Source organism: Ziziphus jujuba, chromosome 1 (genome assembly GCF_031755915.1).
Source record: "Ziziphus jujuba cultivar Dongzao chromosome 1, ASM3175591v1".
Taxonomy (NCBI): domain Eukaryota; kingdom Viridiplantae; phylum Streptophyta; class Magnoliopsida; order Rosales; family Rhamnaceae; genus Ziziphus; species Ziziphus jujuba.
Genome location: NC_083379.1, coordinates 13,107,992 through 13,125,051, shown reverse-complemented (window position 1 = coordinate 13,125,051; position 17,060 = coordinate 13,107,992). Strand labels below are relative to the sequence as shown.

The window sequence follows — 17,060 nt, the reverse complement described above, 5'->3', positions numbered from 1 at the left end:
TCCTTAACACCACTGAAGCACCTATCATTGAAATAAATGCAGTTCTCTGGCTAAAACAGAGTAGCAAAATCTCGAATCCATCCTCATCCTCTGTTTTACAAAAGCTTTTGCTACAGCTAGAAGAAGAAGAAGATGGCGATGTAGAGCGTATGGGTAGTTGGGGTTTTGGGGCCTCTTTGTTCCCTGAAGACAAAGAAAGAGAGAGTGTTTTCTGGGAGTTTTGTATTGGAGTCTCTTTTTGGGGTCTCTTTTGTTTGTCGAGCAGAGAAATGAGAGTGAAATACCATTTAGATTACGAATTTATCCCCACATGAAAAGAGGAACTGGGGACAAACTACTGAACATTTTGGTCAGTAAAGGAAGCAGACTATTAACATCTTAAAATGCCCAAAAAAATAAATAAAATAATACAATAAAATATTTTTGAGGTTTAATATATTATTTTCTAAAAAAAAAAAAATTTGTGATTTTTTTTTTTTAAGAACAATTTGTGAAAAGTTAAACGTGTAGAAATTGATGATCTGAACATTCTCATATCAAGCGGTCATATAGTTTGTTAAATTCTGGCGGTGGATCTATTTCAAAAAAGAATGACAATAATAATTCTAGGAGCTGATCCTTTTTATAAAAATTGCCTTTTTTTTTTTAATTTATTTAAAGTACTTTGATAGTGCGTTAAACAAATTACAATAACAAATGTTAGATGCTTAAGTTTTAGACTTTTTTATGTAATAAGGTAAACCAAATTAACTTTTGCAGTAGTTTACAGATTTACAAGTTTCTACTTTTTGGTTTCCTTTTATAGCAGTCTGAGGAAATATTATTATTGATACCTTTTTTTTTTCATTTTTGTTTTTGGACATATGTTAAAAAGGAATATGGGAGGATTATCCACTTACAAGCATGATTAAACCTATTTTACTTTAAAAAAGAAAAACAATATTGAAAAAAAAATATAGAAACTAACACCAAATATTAGAAACTGGGGATTTAATTGAATCTAAGAATTGAGACGAAGGAATATCATAACAAATAGTTAATAATTCTTTGTACCACAAACCATTGAATCGTGTACACACACACACACATATATATATATATATATATATATATATGTATAACATATATATATTATTGCAAGAAAACCATTAAAATATTTAACATTGCTTTTAAAATTGGTATTCCATTCTGGTAAAGTTTAATAAACCTCCAAAATGTGAATAGAATGAATGCATATCACGTATCTTTTTATCATAGAATTTAGTGGGACTTTGTGACAGAAAAAGATATGGAAAAGAAAATGACTAATTATCAAACCCGCCATAATCATCTCTGCTCTAATGAAAACAGCGTCATTTTTATTTTTTTTTCCCCATCGACGTTTGAATTCCATCCATTTTAGTTGCTTTTGGTAAAAGAAGTTAAAAGAGATAACAATAATGTGTTCTGATGGAAAAATTCCTCAATATGATATTTCAATATGTACTTACACTTTTATACAATGAGCAGCTCTAACTAACTAGTACCACTAACACCTTCATTTTTACAATTTTTAAAACTGAATGCTGAACAGTAATATTACAAACGTAAACTACATAGCCACAATAATCTTGCATTCCTCGGAACTAAACGGTGTTGTATATATCTTCGACCTCTAAACCTTTCTTGAAGATCAATTTCAATGTATTTGGTTCTAAGAACAGAGAAAAACAGAGAATAGAACTGGATTGGGAAAATTTGCTTATCCCTCTCAAGCTAATAGAAATTATCAAGACAATAAAACTAGCAAGCTTGCACATCTCTTTGATTCAGTAAAACATAGACAAAAAACTACAAAGTCCACATAACAGCGTCACCATCGGTTTGACATAAACGTATAGGAACATACCAACTGAATCCAGAACCACATACAAGAAGCTGTGCTAATTCAGATTGCTAATTCGAACCAAACTTTTGGACAAAAAGTTGTTGAGATCGTTATATAATTCATCTATGAATATTCGTAGATCTTTCCGTTGTTCACCTGTATAAGAATTCCTTTCATATTTAGCAGCAAGTCATATGTATTTGAGAGTGAAATAAAATTTTAAGAATGTGAAAGAAAGTACATAAAGTATGTTCACAATTGCACAAACAAAAAGAGTGTTTAATAATTGAGAATTGAGATGATCCTCATTGAGAATTGAGATGATTCTCATATTATAATTCGATCCTTGGAGACTAAATAATAAAACAGAAATTTAACCCCCGTTAAACCCAATGCATGATTTCTGAAAACTAACCATCTAAAAGCAGCTCATGATTTATGACTTAAAAATGCTATGCGGAAAGTGTTGGGGTGAGAAGGTTATGACCAAGAGCAAGCTAGCTTGAAGTGTTAGCAACAAGCAAGCTTTTGGTGATGCTCTTGGGAATGGTTGTGTGTGAGTTGTGTTTTTAGGTTTTGGTTATGGTGTTTTCTGGTTTTTAGGGTTCCTAAAGTGTTCTAAGGTGTTGAAGAAGAGATAAGAAGAAGAGGAACACGTTGGCTTTTGAAAATAAGGCTTGGATGTGTAGCCATTTCATTCATTTTACTATATAAGCTTGAAATTACAACTAGTTCACACATGCCAAGCATGTGAGCTTACAAAATGAGTAAAATATTTGAAATTTAAAAAGTAAAATGGTCAACACCTAACTTTTCATACACAAAAGAGTCAAAAACCAGCTGCAACATGTCTATTCCAAATATAGTAAAAACTGGCACATGGTTTTGAACTAAGTTCCTATTGTTTAACTAGTTTGGGTAAACAACCAAACTAGCTTCACCTACTTAGTTCCCCTTTGTATCTGCTTATGAAACTTGGTTTGAAGCATCCTTGGTCATCAATAAATATTGTTCCAAGATCTAGGAAAGTTCTGGAACCGGATCATGGGCCAAACAGCTCCAAAACTGGCCCATACTCTGCATACTGGGCCCATCAGATACAACAATATGTTTGGAATAGAAAATGGACTTTCCCATGTCATTTTGACCTGAAATTTAAACCATAGTCTTTTATATATGTCTGTAGACATCCCGCAAAATTTGAGCCCAAAACTCCATTTGCAACCTGAGATATAAGATAAATAGTGTAACTATGTTGCTGGAAATTATGAATCCAGCACCATAGGCACTTCAAGCATAACATTCCTACTCTTTTGTGCATAATTTTGCCTATAATTTTGTATACATAACTTAGGCACAAAACATTATCAAAATATACCTTGAATCAATTAAAAACATACAAAAAATATAAACTCATAAAAGGAAAGGATTTGATACCAAGGTGTGCATGCTAGCCGGTGACATGCACCATCAAGTGGCAAAATTGCCACACTTCAACACTCCTCATTGGCAATTTTGTATGAGACATTGAGAAGTCCTCTCAATATCTCAAATCTCTTCTTTCCCAATGGCTTGGTGAAGATATCCTCCAAGTTCTCCTCGGAAGTCACATACTCCAACTTCACTTCACCACGTGCTTCAAATTCCCTTAAGGAATGATACTTGACCAGTATATGCTTGGTCCTCCCATGTTGGACTGGATTTTGTGCAATTGCTATTGCTGAAGTATTGTCACACAATATTACCGTGGCTTCCTCTTGCTTCAAGCTCAAGTCCTCCAATAATTTCCTAAGCCAAACACCTTGATTAGCACAACTTGAGCAAGCAATATACTCGGCTTCCGCGGTGCTTTGTGCAACGGTTTGTTGCTTCTTGGAATTCCATGAGAAAGGACCATTTCCAAGAGTGTAAATGTAGCCCGATGTGCTCTTGCTATCATCCAAAGAACCAGCCCAATCACTGTCACTATAACCAAGCAAAGCTTCATTCATGCCATCCTTGTACCATATACCAAAATCACTAGTACCTTTCAAATACCTTAGGATTCTTTTTGCACAACTAAGATGATTTTGTGATGGACTATGCATAAATCTTGACAAAACAGCCACACTAAACATGATATCCGGTCTAGTAGAGCATACATATAAAAAGCTACCAATTAAACTTCTATAGATGGAAGGATTTACCTTTGGAGAATCATCATCCTTCACCAACTTAGTGCCTTCATTCATAGGTGTGGCAACAGTATTACAATCTTCCATGTCAAACTTCTTGAGCAACTCCTTCACATAGCTTTCTTGAGATATGAAGATGCCCTTGGATGATTGGACAACTTCAATTCCAAGAAAGTATTTCATCTCTCCAAGGCTAGACATCTCAAAGTTCAATTCTAGCTCACTTTTGAAATTGCTCACTTCTTTCTCATTACCACCGGTCACTAGAAGGTCATCAACATAAAGAGACACCAACACCATGCAACCATGAGTCCTAATATACAATGTAGGCTCATTAGGACTCCTCCTAAATCCATGCTTTGTCAAAAAACCATCTATCTTGGCATACCATGCCCTAGGAGCTTGTTTAAGGCCATACAAGGCCTTGTGTAGCTTGTATACCTTCTCTTCACTTCCTTTCTTCACAAAACCTTCGGGTTGCATAACATAGACCTCCTCCTTCAATATTCCATTCAAGAAGGCTGACTTCACATCAAGGTGATATACTTTCCAAGACTTTTGTGCCGAAATTGCAAGAAGAAGTCTTATGGTTTCCATCCTTGCAACCGGTGCAAAAGTCTCTCCATAATCCACACCGGCTTGTTGTGCATATCCTTTGACAACAAGCCTTGCCTTGTGCTTATTTATGGACCCATCCGGATTGTACTTGGTCCTAAAGATCCACTTCACCCCAATAGCATTCTTTCCCTTCGGTTTTGTTACCAAGCTCCAAGTGTCATTCTTGTTTATCACATCGATTTCATCTTGCATGGCTTGTCTCCACTCTTTTCTTGCCATAGCCTCATGGACATTGATTGGATCACTCAATGCCACATTACACCTTTCATAAATCTCATTAAGAGGTCTTGTGCCTCTCACACCATCACCAATCTCCAAATCAGCCCCTATGGAGATTTCTAGCTCATTCTCATTATATTCATCATCATGGGCAGCACCTTCATCATTTCCTTGTTCCTCATCGTTATCATGAGCTTCAAGCCGATTGTCTTCATCCATACTAGCCAACTCCTCCTTACCACAAACCCATTTAGCTTCCTCATCAACTTTCACATCTCTACTTATCACAAGTTTCTTGGTTTCCAAGTTATACACTCTATATCCCTTGGTCACATCACTATAGCCAACCAAAACACCAACTTGTGACCTTTCATCAAGCTTTCCTCTCTTCTCTTGTGGTACTAGGATGTAACAAATGCTTCCAAATACCCTTAGATGATCAAGAGAAGGCTTATATCCAAACCAAAGCTCAAATGGGGTTTTACTCCTCAAAGACTTTGAGTAAAGCCTATTTTGGATGTAGATGGATGTATTAACTCCTTCGGCCCAAAACTTCTTTGGCAAGCCACTTTCAAACAACAAACATCTAGCCATCTCCATGATGGTACGGTTCTTCCTTTCACATACACCATTTTGTTGTGGTGTGTATGGTGTAGTGAATTGATGAACTATACCATGATCCTTACAAAGTTGTTTGAAAGCCTCACTTGTGTATTCCCCACCATTGTCCATCCTTAACACCTTTATAGTGCAACCGGATTGATTTTGCACTAACTTCATAAATTCTACAAACTTCTCCAAAGCTTGTGATTTTCTTTCAAGGAAATACACCCAACACATTCTTGAGTAATCATTAATGAAAGTTATGAAATACTTGCTGCCATTTAAGGATGGAACACTCATAGGACCACAAATATCCGAATGTATAAGTCCTAGCTTCTCCTTTGATCTCCAAGAACAAGATTGAAATGCTAGCCTAGTATGCTTCCCTTTTTGACACACTTCACACACATGTTCTTGCTTCTCCACCAATGCCATGTCTCTAACAAGTTCATGTGTGCCTACCAATGACTTAAAGCTAGCATGGCCTAGTTTTTAATGCCAAAGTTGAGAGGTGTTCTCAACTTTGGTGTTCAATGCAACCGATGCACCATTTTCATCCATATTCAACCTAAAATTCTTGTTCTTCATTTCAACACACATTAATTCATTTCCATGTGGATCAACTATAGTGCATGTCATGTTTGAGAAGTGTAATGCATATTTGTTCTCAAGCATTTGACCTACACTAAGTAAGTTCTCACATAAAGAAGGTACATAGAGAACATCATGGATAGTTTTGATACCTTTGGTGGTGTGTATCACCACATCTCCTTTGCCTTTCACTTCCATCAAGGCTCCATTTCCAATTTTGACTTTGTTGTGGCTGCTCCTATCCAAGTTTGTGAACCACTCATGCTTGTGAGACATATGGTGTGTTGCTCCACTATCAATGATCCATCCTTCATCATTCTTGATGCTACTAAAACAAATAGCAACAAACAACTCTTCGGATTCACTATCACTTGCATTATCTTTAGCAACATTTGATTGTTGCTTATCTTTCTTGTTTGCCTTGCATACTCTCTCCACATGACCTTTTTGTTGGCATTTATGGCAAAATGCATCCGGCCTCCACCAACACCTTCTTGGATGATGACCTTTCTTCTTGCAATGGTGACAAGATTCATAGGACTTCCTCTCGGGTTTGCTAGTTTCACCTTTCTCCTTTATGACCTTAAGCTTGTTCTTCTTTTGATTTTGTGTCTTTTGATGTTGTTTAGACACAAATGCAGCCTCCATTGATTCTTCATGTCTAATCCTCCTCCTTTGCTCCGTAGCTTGCAAGGCATTCACCAACTCGGTCAAGGAAATTTCATTTAGGTTCCTTGACTCCTCCAATGAAGATATCTTAGCTTCAAACCTCTCGGGCAAGGAGACCAACACCTTCTCCACAATCCTTTGGTCACTTAATCTTTCACCTAGCACCCTAATTTGATTCACCACATTAAGAAGCCTTGTGGTGAACTCCTTAACCGTTTCTTTGTCTTTCATCTTGATAGTCTCAAACTCCCTCCTTAGGTTAAGGATTTGCATTTGCCTTGTCCTTGCACTCCCTTGGAACTCATCTTAAAGTTTGTCCCAAACTTCTTTGGCACTCTCACATGCCATTATCCTTGTGAAAATGGTATCACTAATACAAGAATGAATGGCGGTGAGAGCCTTGAAACCTTTAGCCAATTCCTCCTCATGGTGCTTGATTTGGTTGACCGTTGCCCCTTGTCTCAAAGGCTCGGGTTCTTGGGGATTTATGGTGACCTCCCAAAGACCATAAGCCTTCAAGTAGGCTTGCATCTTGATACTCCAAATGTTATAGTTCTCCCCATTGAAGATAGGAGGAGAAGGAGTTGAAAAACTTGAAGAAGCCATGTGAATGTTGCTTTCTAGTATGAAGGAATATGAAAATATATTTGTTCTTTCAAGTATCTCTTCACTCTCAAGGAAGAAACCAGTCCAAAAACCTCACAAATCTCACAAAAATGTGCCTTGCTCTGATACCACTTTGTTGGGGTGAGAAGGTTATGACCAAGAGCAAGCTAGCTTGAAGTGTTAGCAACAAGCAAGCTTTTGGTGATGCTCTTGGGAATGGTTGTGTGTGAGTTGTGTTTTTAGGTTTTGGTTATGGTGTTTTCTGGTTTTTAGGGTTCCTAAAGTGTTCTAAGGTGTTGAAGAAGAGATAAGAAGAAGAGGAACACGTTGGCTTTTGAAAATAAGGCTTGGATGTGTAGCCATTTCATTCATTTTACTATATAAGCTTGAAATTACAACTAGTTCACACATGCCAAGCATGTGAGCTTACAAAATGAGTAAAATATTTGAAATTTAAAAAGTAAAATGGTCAACACCTAACTTTTCATACACAAAAGAGTCAAAAACCAGCTGCAACATGTCTATTCCAAATATAGTAAAAACTGGCACATGGTTTTGAACTAAGTTCCTATTGTTTAACTAGTTTGGGTAAACAACCAAACTAGCTTCACCTACTTAGTTCCCCTTTGTATCTGCTTATGAAACTTGGTTTGAAGCATCCTTGGTCATCAATAAATATTGTTCCAAGATCTAGGAAAGTTCTGGAACCGGATCATGGGCCAAACAGCTCCAAAACTGGCCCATACTCTGCATACTGGGCCCATCAGATACAACAATCTGTTTGGAATAGAAAATGGACTTTCCCATGTCATTTTGACCTGAAATTTAAACCATAGTCTTTTATATATGTCTGTAGACATCTCGCAAAATGTCAGCCCAAAACTCCATTTGCAACCTGAGATATAAGATAAATAGTGGAACTATGTTGCTGGAAATTATGAATCCAGCACCATAGGCACTTCAAGCATAACATTCCTACTCTTTTGTGCATAATTTTGCCTATAATTTTGCATACATAACTTAGGCACAAAACATTATCAAAATATACCTTGAATCAATTAAAAACATAAAAAAAATATAAACTCATAAAAGGAAAGGATTTGATACCAAAGTGTGCATGCTAGCCGGTGACAGGCACCATCAAATGGCAAAATTGCCACACTTCAACAGAAAGATTGATTTTGCCATAATCTAGTTGCAGGATAGTTACCAAATATACATCTGAAAATGACTACAATACTAAAAGTCAGTTTTGGTGGCTGATAGTCAAGTTATTCAACACCAAATAGGTTTTGATTCCATGAATAATATATCTTAACCACAAAACCGATCATCAAACAGAATAAAGTACGAAATTTACAAAAGCTTGTTTTTAGTTAATTGAAATGAAAAAAAAAAAAAAAAAAAAAAAAAAAACCTTGTCCATGCCACTATCTTTATAAAACTTAAAACATTCTTAATTTCACATGAAAATATAAAAGAGAACGCGGAGCCCATGAAAATATAAACAACCGCCTTGAGTCATTCAAGGAAGCAATCATCTAAAAGAATATTTAAAAGTGGTAGCAACGTGCTTTTCATAATACCTAGCTGTGAAGATATAGATAACCAATAGTTGAAAGTACCATGTTGACATTGATGTGCAGTAAGATAAAGGATTTTACTCGAGTAATGTTAGCATGGTTTATTAGTCTAAACTAGAGTTAATCTTGCTTTTCATGTAATAATATTGTGAAACTTGTATGGACGGGATTTTAGTGAGCCCTTTTGTCTCTCTTTAGTTAGAACCCGTGGGGTAATCTCTAAAAACTAAAAAGATCATACAATTGAAAAAATATATGAAAAAGAGAGAAGCTGTTCTCCTCCCCTGTTTTTTAATATTGCTGAATATTCCTCTGTTTTCATGTTCTAGATACTTGCAAATACATCTTTAATTTTAGACATAGAAATATATTTGAGTTTGATGCCCATATGTTGCTTTCTGGTTTATTTTTTTTACTGCAGGCCACGTTTATGCTGTTCAACAGCCAACGGTACAAAACATGCATACTTACCAACACCCACAAATATATATATATATATATATATATATACGCATACAATGTAAAATCACATTTATACATTATCACATAGGCATATATATATACATGCATATACGCATGCATAGAAACTTTCACATACATATTAAAACATACATACATGTATTCACAAAACAGATACATACACAAACCTGAAAGTCTCAAAGATACGTATGTTGAAACAGCTAAAATATAAGCCTCAATAAGTTGAAAATAAGAATGGTTTAGCTAAACAAAAATAACTCTTGCAATTTATTATTCCTATTAAACTAATTAATATTCTACCCTCTCACTAAGTCATTGAAACGTCAAGCAACATGAAATGATTGAAATGCAAACTCATGAAACATTTATTGTACATTTTAGTTAAAAATACTAACAAAACTCTATTCTATAAGATAATATTCTTACTTGCGACTTGGTGTTTGCCCGAGCCAGGTCGGTGGAGGCCAGAAAATTTTAGATTTCAGGTACCCAAAATCTTTTTTGTCCAATCTCATGAAGCCAACACAGCAGCCTGGGAAACGATACTGACCATGATCGAAAATAGCATCACAGAAATAAACGCAATTCCTTTTCAATCCAGCAAAATCTTTGGTCGAAAGAACGTAGCAGCAATCATCTCCCACCAATATTGCCCGATACCCCAACCTCTTCACACGAATCCATTTACCTATCTCTTCGTTCAACTTGTGAACTTTTAAATAAAGGGTTTGACAGGGAATATCAACCAGAAATAAATCCCCAAGTGAACTCACCAAATACCTACAGAAAGGCCTATATGGGTGAAAATCAGAAGCAACTTGAGTAACTCTCAAGGATGAAGGATCAATTGCTACAGTCAGTCCTGTCCAATTTCTGCCCAATTCTCAAAACCGATTTTCCAAAATCCCAACTTTCTACCTCGAATGTTAGCCATGACCCAAAATTCACCCTTATTGTTCCGACCCACAACAACTTTTCTAATCCAAAAACATTGGTTGTCTTCTACTTCAACAAATTCAAGATAATATGTTTTACCTACTTCTCTCACCTTATAATCCCATAACTCGATTACCTTCTCGTGTAGGCTATCAATCTGACCAAGATTCCTGAATCTGTCGAAAGGGTCTTTGAGACAAACTTTCCCAGAATCTTTCTCTTCAATATTCACGAACCAGTTATCGGTAGAATTCTCTTTCAAGGGTTCCAAACAATAGATGGTTCTATCTTTGAGCAAGTAGTAACCCCTAATAGAGGACTGCTTACCGTTCGAAACGATTGGATATGGAAGTTTCAGAGGAGACCCATCAGGGTTGAGGTGGTATTTGGGTGGAAGAGGGATTAAGTCACGCCATCCTCGGCAGACAGCACGTAGATGGCGAATCTCCATGGGAGTTTCTAGACGCCTGGTAATATTTTCAATCACGTCTTTTCCTGGGTATTGCCAGTCTAGTTGAGTCCAAGAAGAAGATAATGATGAAGCAGAAGAAGAAGGTGATGGTAATGTGCGGTAGCTTAGGGCTCTCTTTCTTGACATTCTTGAAGAAGAAGAAGAAGAAAGAAAGAAATGGGTATTTCTCTATCTGTTGCTTTCTGTAGGTCTATGCTTGAAATCAAATCGGGCGCGTTTTGATTCCAGTTGACAGAAAGTGGAAAATAGAAATGGGTGCTCGTGAGCCTAAAAAAAAAAAAAAAAAAAAAAAAAAAAAAAAGAAGAAGAAATGGGTGTTCGTGTTTATTTTTATATAAAATAAAAGGGAATGGTAGTCATTATTTTATTTTTATTATTATTATGAATTTAAGTATACGTTTATGTTCGAGCAAAAAAAAAAACAAAAAAAGTATTCTTTTATGAATTCAATGTCAGGACCCGTCTAGAATTTCTTTCCCGGAACCCTAGACAAGCCTTGATCCCAGGGAAACCCTACCGGACTCTCCAATGGAAAATCCGGCAGAACCTCCCCTAAGGGATTTAATTACCACAAACTACTTGCACTGAAAATACACTTCTATAATTGTCCCCTTGTTCCTCCCACAGTACTACAAACTGGTTCCACAAATTTCAGCACTCCAAAATAAAAATACAGTAATCCAGTGCAATTTAAATACATAAGTGTCCCATACAGTATACAGAGCTTTATGAAGTATTACAAGATATGGAATACAGCAAGAGTGAAAGAAATATTACAACTGTAGTAAAAGAAGAACAAGGTACTGCACGAACTAATATAGCGAGGAAGATCAAGTCCGCTCCGAGTGAACACCGACAACCTGGTACCTAGAGGAACGGAATTTAAGAGTGTGAGATGCTAATCATCTCAGTGAGCGACCCTACTACTATACAATATAATACCACGGTAATAGGTATATAAATAATAATTATTTGGAAATAATATTTTCTCTCAAAACCCTTACAGTTCTCTCAGTTGGAAAGGTTCCCCTTTTAAAATCTTTTCACAAAACCCTTTATTCATATTCCCCGAAAACCAAGACATCAAATAATTAAATACCGAAAGCAGTAATAATTAATTTTAATTCCAATACAGTTTTAAAACATTTTATTTTTAAAACACAGTTCCAAAAAAAATCAGTTGATGCACCCACTATATACCAGTGGCGCCAACAGTACCCAGCGTCCCAAGGTACCGCCAGACAGGAGGTTATAGAAAGAAACCGGCATACGGTCGCGTGGCGTCCCACTGCGCCGCTGCTAACCTGGTGTCCCGGCCAAAGGGGGGTGGCCACCCTCTCCGATGGCATCCACAGGACACCCTCATAATATCAACCGCGCGCTAATCACACCTACCTGCGCGCTAATCACATCACCTGCGCGCTAATCACACCCACCTGCGCGCTAATCACAACCGTGTGCACACTAACCATATCACAATAAACAGAACACCAGTACGTGCACGGTGCATCTAAAAATCAGAAAATCCACATATTTAATTTATAAATCAAAACTCACATTTTGCATAAACATAGCGGGTATAGTCCATCCGCTTGAACCCGGAAATCTTCCGTAATTTCTTTATAATCAATACCATAAATTCCATGATTTTCAAATCCACCAACTCCCAAATCCATCAATTCAAATATCCACATTTTTCCAAGCATAACTAATTCCTCGAAATATCATAATTAAATCTCATAATATTCCATGAGCATATTTTATAAAAATTGAAATCACCAACATAACCAAATATTTTCTTTGAAATATTTGAAAATCAAATCATGCCCAATTTAACATTAAAACCACCCGAATTTCAAAATTCGCAAAACCATAAAATAATTTCACATGGCATAAATTGATGAAATGCACATTTTCTTAAATCCGATAAATTCACAATTAATTCCACAATAATTCAAATAAATATTTGGCACATAGAAATTAAATTCCAAATATTTAAATCACACATAATATATTCACCAATTAAATTTCCAAAATTAATTTGAAGGTGGGTCACTCACCTCAAGCACGCAATTAACCCATGATCCACCACGGGATCAATTCTACGACTCACCGGTGCTCCTAGAACAAAATTCACAGACAGTCAAATAAATTAATATTTTATTCGGGTAAATAATACCCGGTACCTGGGGGTCAAACACAAACTTTAACCAAAATAGTCGAATAATATACCGAATCGAAGCTCGTGGGACGAGGATCATAAATCCAGTCTCCATCGACCCCAATTCAGCTGGAGGTGGCCGGAATTTGACCGGAAAGCTTCGGTCGGTTTTGATCTTGAGGGATCTTTCAAACGGTGGGGATTTTGGGCAAACTAACCCCGGAAATGGACTCAGAGGGGTCGAAAATAGTGGGATAGAGGTATGGGACGGGCTGGGTTGGTCGGAAACGGCGAGAATCGCCGGAAAAATTTCACCTCGCCGCCGCGACTTCGCCGGCCCGATCTGCGCCCGTTCGGCGGCGGCTGGCCGGGAAATTTGGTGGCCGAGGTCGCGAGTGGCGGGCTACACCGGTGGCCGGCGCGTGTAGCATTCTGGCGACTTAAATCCGGCGAAACGCCGATCAAACAGGGAGAGGGAGAGAGTCAAAGGAGAGAGAAAGGGAGAAAAAGCTGGCTGCGTGTTTTTGGTCTCTCGGGCTTGGGGAAGAAGAAAGGAAAAAAATGAAAAAAGAAAAAAAAAGAAAGAAATGGTGTTTTCCCACGTGGGGAAAAGAAAAGAAAAAGAAAAAGAAAAAGAAAAGAAAAAGGAAAATAAAAGAAATAAAAATAAAAATAATTAAATAATCAAATAATAATATTATTATTTAAAATAATAATAAAAATAATTTGATTTTACACATGGTTGACATGTGGCATTTCACCATGGTGACGCATGGTCACCTTCGTTAAGTCACACGTGGCACATCGTTATGCGTGTAAAAATAATATTAAAATAATACGGTATTTGAAAAAAACTCTGCAGGTCCATAACTTTCAAACCACATGTCCAAATCGGACGTGCCGCTAGTCTACGGACTCGTATCGACGAACACTTCACAACTATACATGAGTCAAAACTCAACTTTGCATGAATAAAAAGTCAACTCCGGCACCCCTTGGACAGTTTGGACCTCAACTTGTTTTGCTCAAAACTTTCAAACCGTAGCTCCGTTTTCAACGTGCTACCAGTCTACGAACTCGTGCCAATGTGTACTCCGTAACGGTACCTCAGTCAACCTAGAATTCCAACCGGGTCAAAAGTCAACTTTTGACCCCTTCGCTCAACGATCAACAGTCAACCTCGGTCAACGTGCAAAAATTCCGACATGGTTCGGGACGGGGTGTTACATCAATTTCAGAATAATAACAGAGACTGTATTGAAAATTTTAATTAGCAAGTGAATAAATTCGTTATTGGTCTAGAAAGACCATAAAAAAAAAAAAAAAAAAATCCACCCATATATATTCCTTATGCTATTTTGTGTGATTTTGTATGATTATATAACAAATAAATTAAACTCTTTCATCTTGATAAGCCCAATAAATAATAAATAAATAAACTTTAACATAATTAATTCTTTGCCTGGAAGTCATTTTCTAATCTCTCTTTATGTTTAAGAAATTATTTGACTTCCTTTTTAGCAGCGTAATCTTTTCCAGAAATGAATAAAATGATGTACTGAAATTTATACTATTTTTTTTTCCCCGAACATATGTTCTCTTTCCTTTCCTCCTTTTTTTATTTTTTTTATTTTTTTATTTTTTTTATTTTTTATTTTTTTGGGGGTGAAATTTTCGAACATATGTTTAACAGAATATGGATGAACCTAGTTAAGCCTGATATGGAATATTGGATTGGGGATTGAATTGAACGCCCCATGGCCCAAAGTTTTCAATATTTTCCACTTTGCACAAAAACCTTTAAAAATTTATTATTATTATTATTATTTTGTGCTAACCTTTTTTTTTCTTTTTTTTTTATTTGCCAAAAATTATTTTGTGTTGAACCTTGATAGTTGTTTGCATTTTCAATTTAAATATTTAGTTTGAGCACTCAAAAATGAAAAGAAACTTATTTGTATAATAATTCTACTTTGTATATAGAGTAGTAGTAATAATAATAATAAAGAATCTGCTTAGTTTGCCGAAAACATGGAGAAGAAAAAAATTGGCCTACATATTGCTATCAAGCAAATGATGTCAAAGAATAATTTGTTCCACTCTTGTTGATTTTGTCTTGGTTTCAGAAATTTCTTATGATGATTTGAATTGAATGCAAACGGCAATTCAGGTTTACCCAAATATTAACCAAAAAAAGGTCTACTAATCCTTAAAAAGAAAAAAAATAATAATAAAAAAGCAACATTCATATATACTTAAGGATGTTTTCCTTTCCATTAAAATCAATTTTTTGTTTTCTTCGAATAAAGTAATGAAGTTTTGCCTTGAATAAGGTCATCCGTGTTGATTGCTTTTATTCGTTAGGAACTCTCTCTTTGATTGCTTATAAGTTGTTAATTACCAGAGAAATAATAATGAAATAGGAAAATAAAACAAGAATACAAGATTTATAGTGTTTCACCCTCAATGTGAGAGCTATATCCACTTTGTTGCTCGATGTTTACACTATAATCAAATAAGAAGAGTACACAATACATAATACATAATTTTGTTTCTTGATTACCAAGCAAGCAAGGAAAACGTAGTTGCTCCAATGAATTTTCAATGCAACATGCAGCATCCCTTCCTAATGAAGCTCGCTTTAATGGTAGCTAATTTGCTTTTTTGTTGCCTCGGCTTCTTGAAACCAGCTCCATCGACCTTGATCACCATCCACTTTTTCTTCAAATCTTGTTCTTTATTGATGGTAGCCGATTTTGTACATTTGCAATCCCTAGGTCTCTCGAAACTTCGGTTCTTGATCATTGGCTGTCGTTTTTTCGTCAAAATTTTACTAGTGCTACAATCTAGAAGACCAAATTTGTGTTGCGGCTTGGAGATTACGTCCATAAAGCGGGACTTTAACATGGCAACTCCAGCAGTCTGTCTTTCTGGCAATAATGGAATGGTTGTTGTTTGAATATGGTTGCCATTATTAAAGTTGGTATCTCCACAAAACATGGCCTTTTCGTCGTCTTCAAGTTCATATTTCAGAGACAAGCCCATTCGACTTAATAATGGATTTCGGTTACCAACATAGTAGTAAGGTGACCAGCCAGAGAGTAGCCCCATCTCCTTTTCAGCTTCAAGATTGTCACCGAACTCTACGCTTCGTTGCAGTTGATCCAAAGCAAGTCTTGCAGCTTCTCTCTCTCTTTTTCTCCTCGTCAACTCGATCTGTTCTCAGCTTTTAAACTCATAAACTTCTTCACTCTTCTTCTCCATACTAACTCGATCAGTGAAAAGTTAAGCGTACTCGTCTATTTCTTTCCTTTCTCTCCCAATTCCGAGCTAAGTGCCCCACTTCCTTTTTATATTTGTATTATTATATATTATACAAATTTGATTGGTGATATAAATCCTAAACCAACTAGAAATCTATATATTTGTCTTATTTAAGTAATTAGTTTTTGTTAAGATCTCTAATTAATGATTAAATTTCATAGTTTATAATACATATTCTTAATTAATTCAATAATCAATTTCAATTTTTTTTTTTCATAGATATTGTTTTAGTAAAACTACCCGTTTTACCTTAATCTATGCTGCCCAAGGGCTTTCAATTTGAGAGGTCTAGAATAATGTTACAGGCATCATCTACTCTACCACCATATTTATTAAAAATACTGTATTACTATTTAATTGAAGTGAACATTTGAAGAAAATGTGCTACTAAATACAAATCAATTAAATAATAACACGTATATTTTTTTAATAAATATATTAATAAATTAGATGATATATAAAGTATCATACTCTCCTTTAATTGTTTTAAAGTTACCAATAAAAATAACTGCATAGTTGCACTATAAAGGAAACATATTTTGTTCGGCCGGCCCATTAAGAGGACTTTGGCAAATCATCTATCTTATCTTACATTTGTTGTTTTCCAAAAAAGAATATATATATATATATATTCATTTAAATCCCCCTCAATGAAAAAATAAATAAATAAATAAATAAACTCATCACATTTAGATCCTACATTATGGAAAATTATCATAAGATTAATCTGATAGCTTTTATTAGTTAATTTCAACAC

The 17,060-nt window shown here is 35.7% G+C and overlaps 1 protein-coding gene across 1 annotated transcript; it reads right to left on the bottom strand.

Annotated features, from left to right (window-relative positions):
- Positions 1-1,534: 1,534 nt before the first annotated feature.
- Positions 1,535-10,962, bottom strand: LOC125420181 (putative F-box protein At1g65770). The gene is made up of 2 exons (XM_048466733.2): positions 9,837-10,962; positions 1,535-2,023 (listed from the first exon to the last, which is right to left on the bottom strand). The coding sequence occupies exon 1, from the start codon at positions 10,942-10,944 to the stop codon at positions 10,267-10,269; it is 678 nt and encodes a 225-aa protein (XP_048322690.2). The 5' UTR covers positions 10,945-10,962; the 3' UTR covers positions 1,535-2,023; positions 9,837-10,266.
- Between the last annotated feature and the right edge of the window lie 6,098 nt (positions 10,963-17,060).

Coding starts and splice junctions, on each gene's coding strand:
- LOC125420181 (XM_048466733.2), bottom strand. CDS start 10,944: ATGTCAAGAAAGAGAGCCCTAAGCTACCGCACATTACCATCACCTTCT.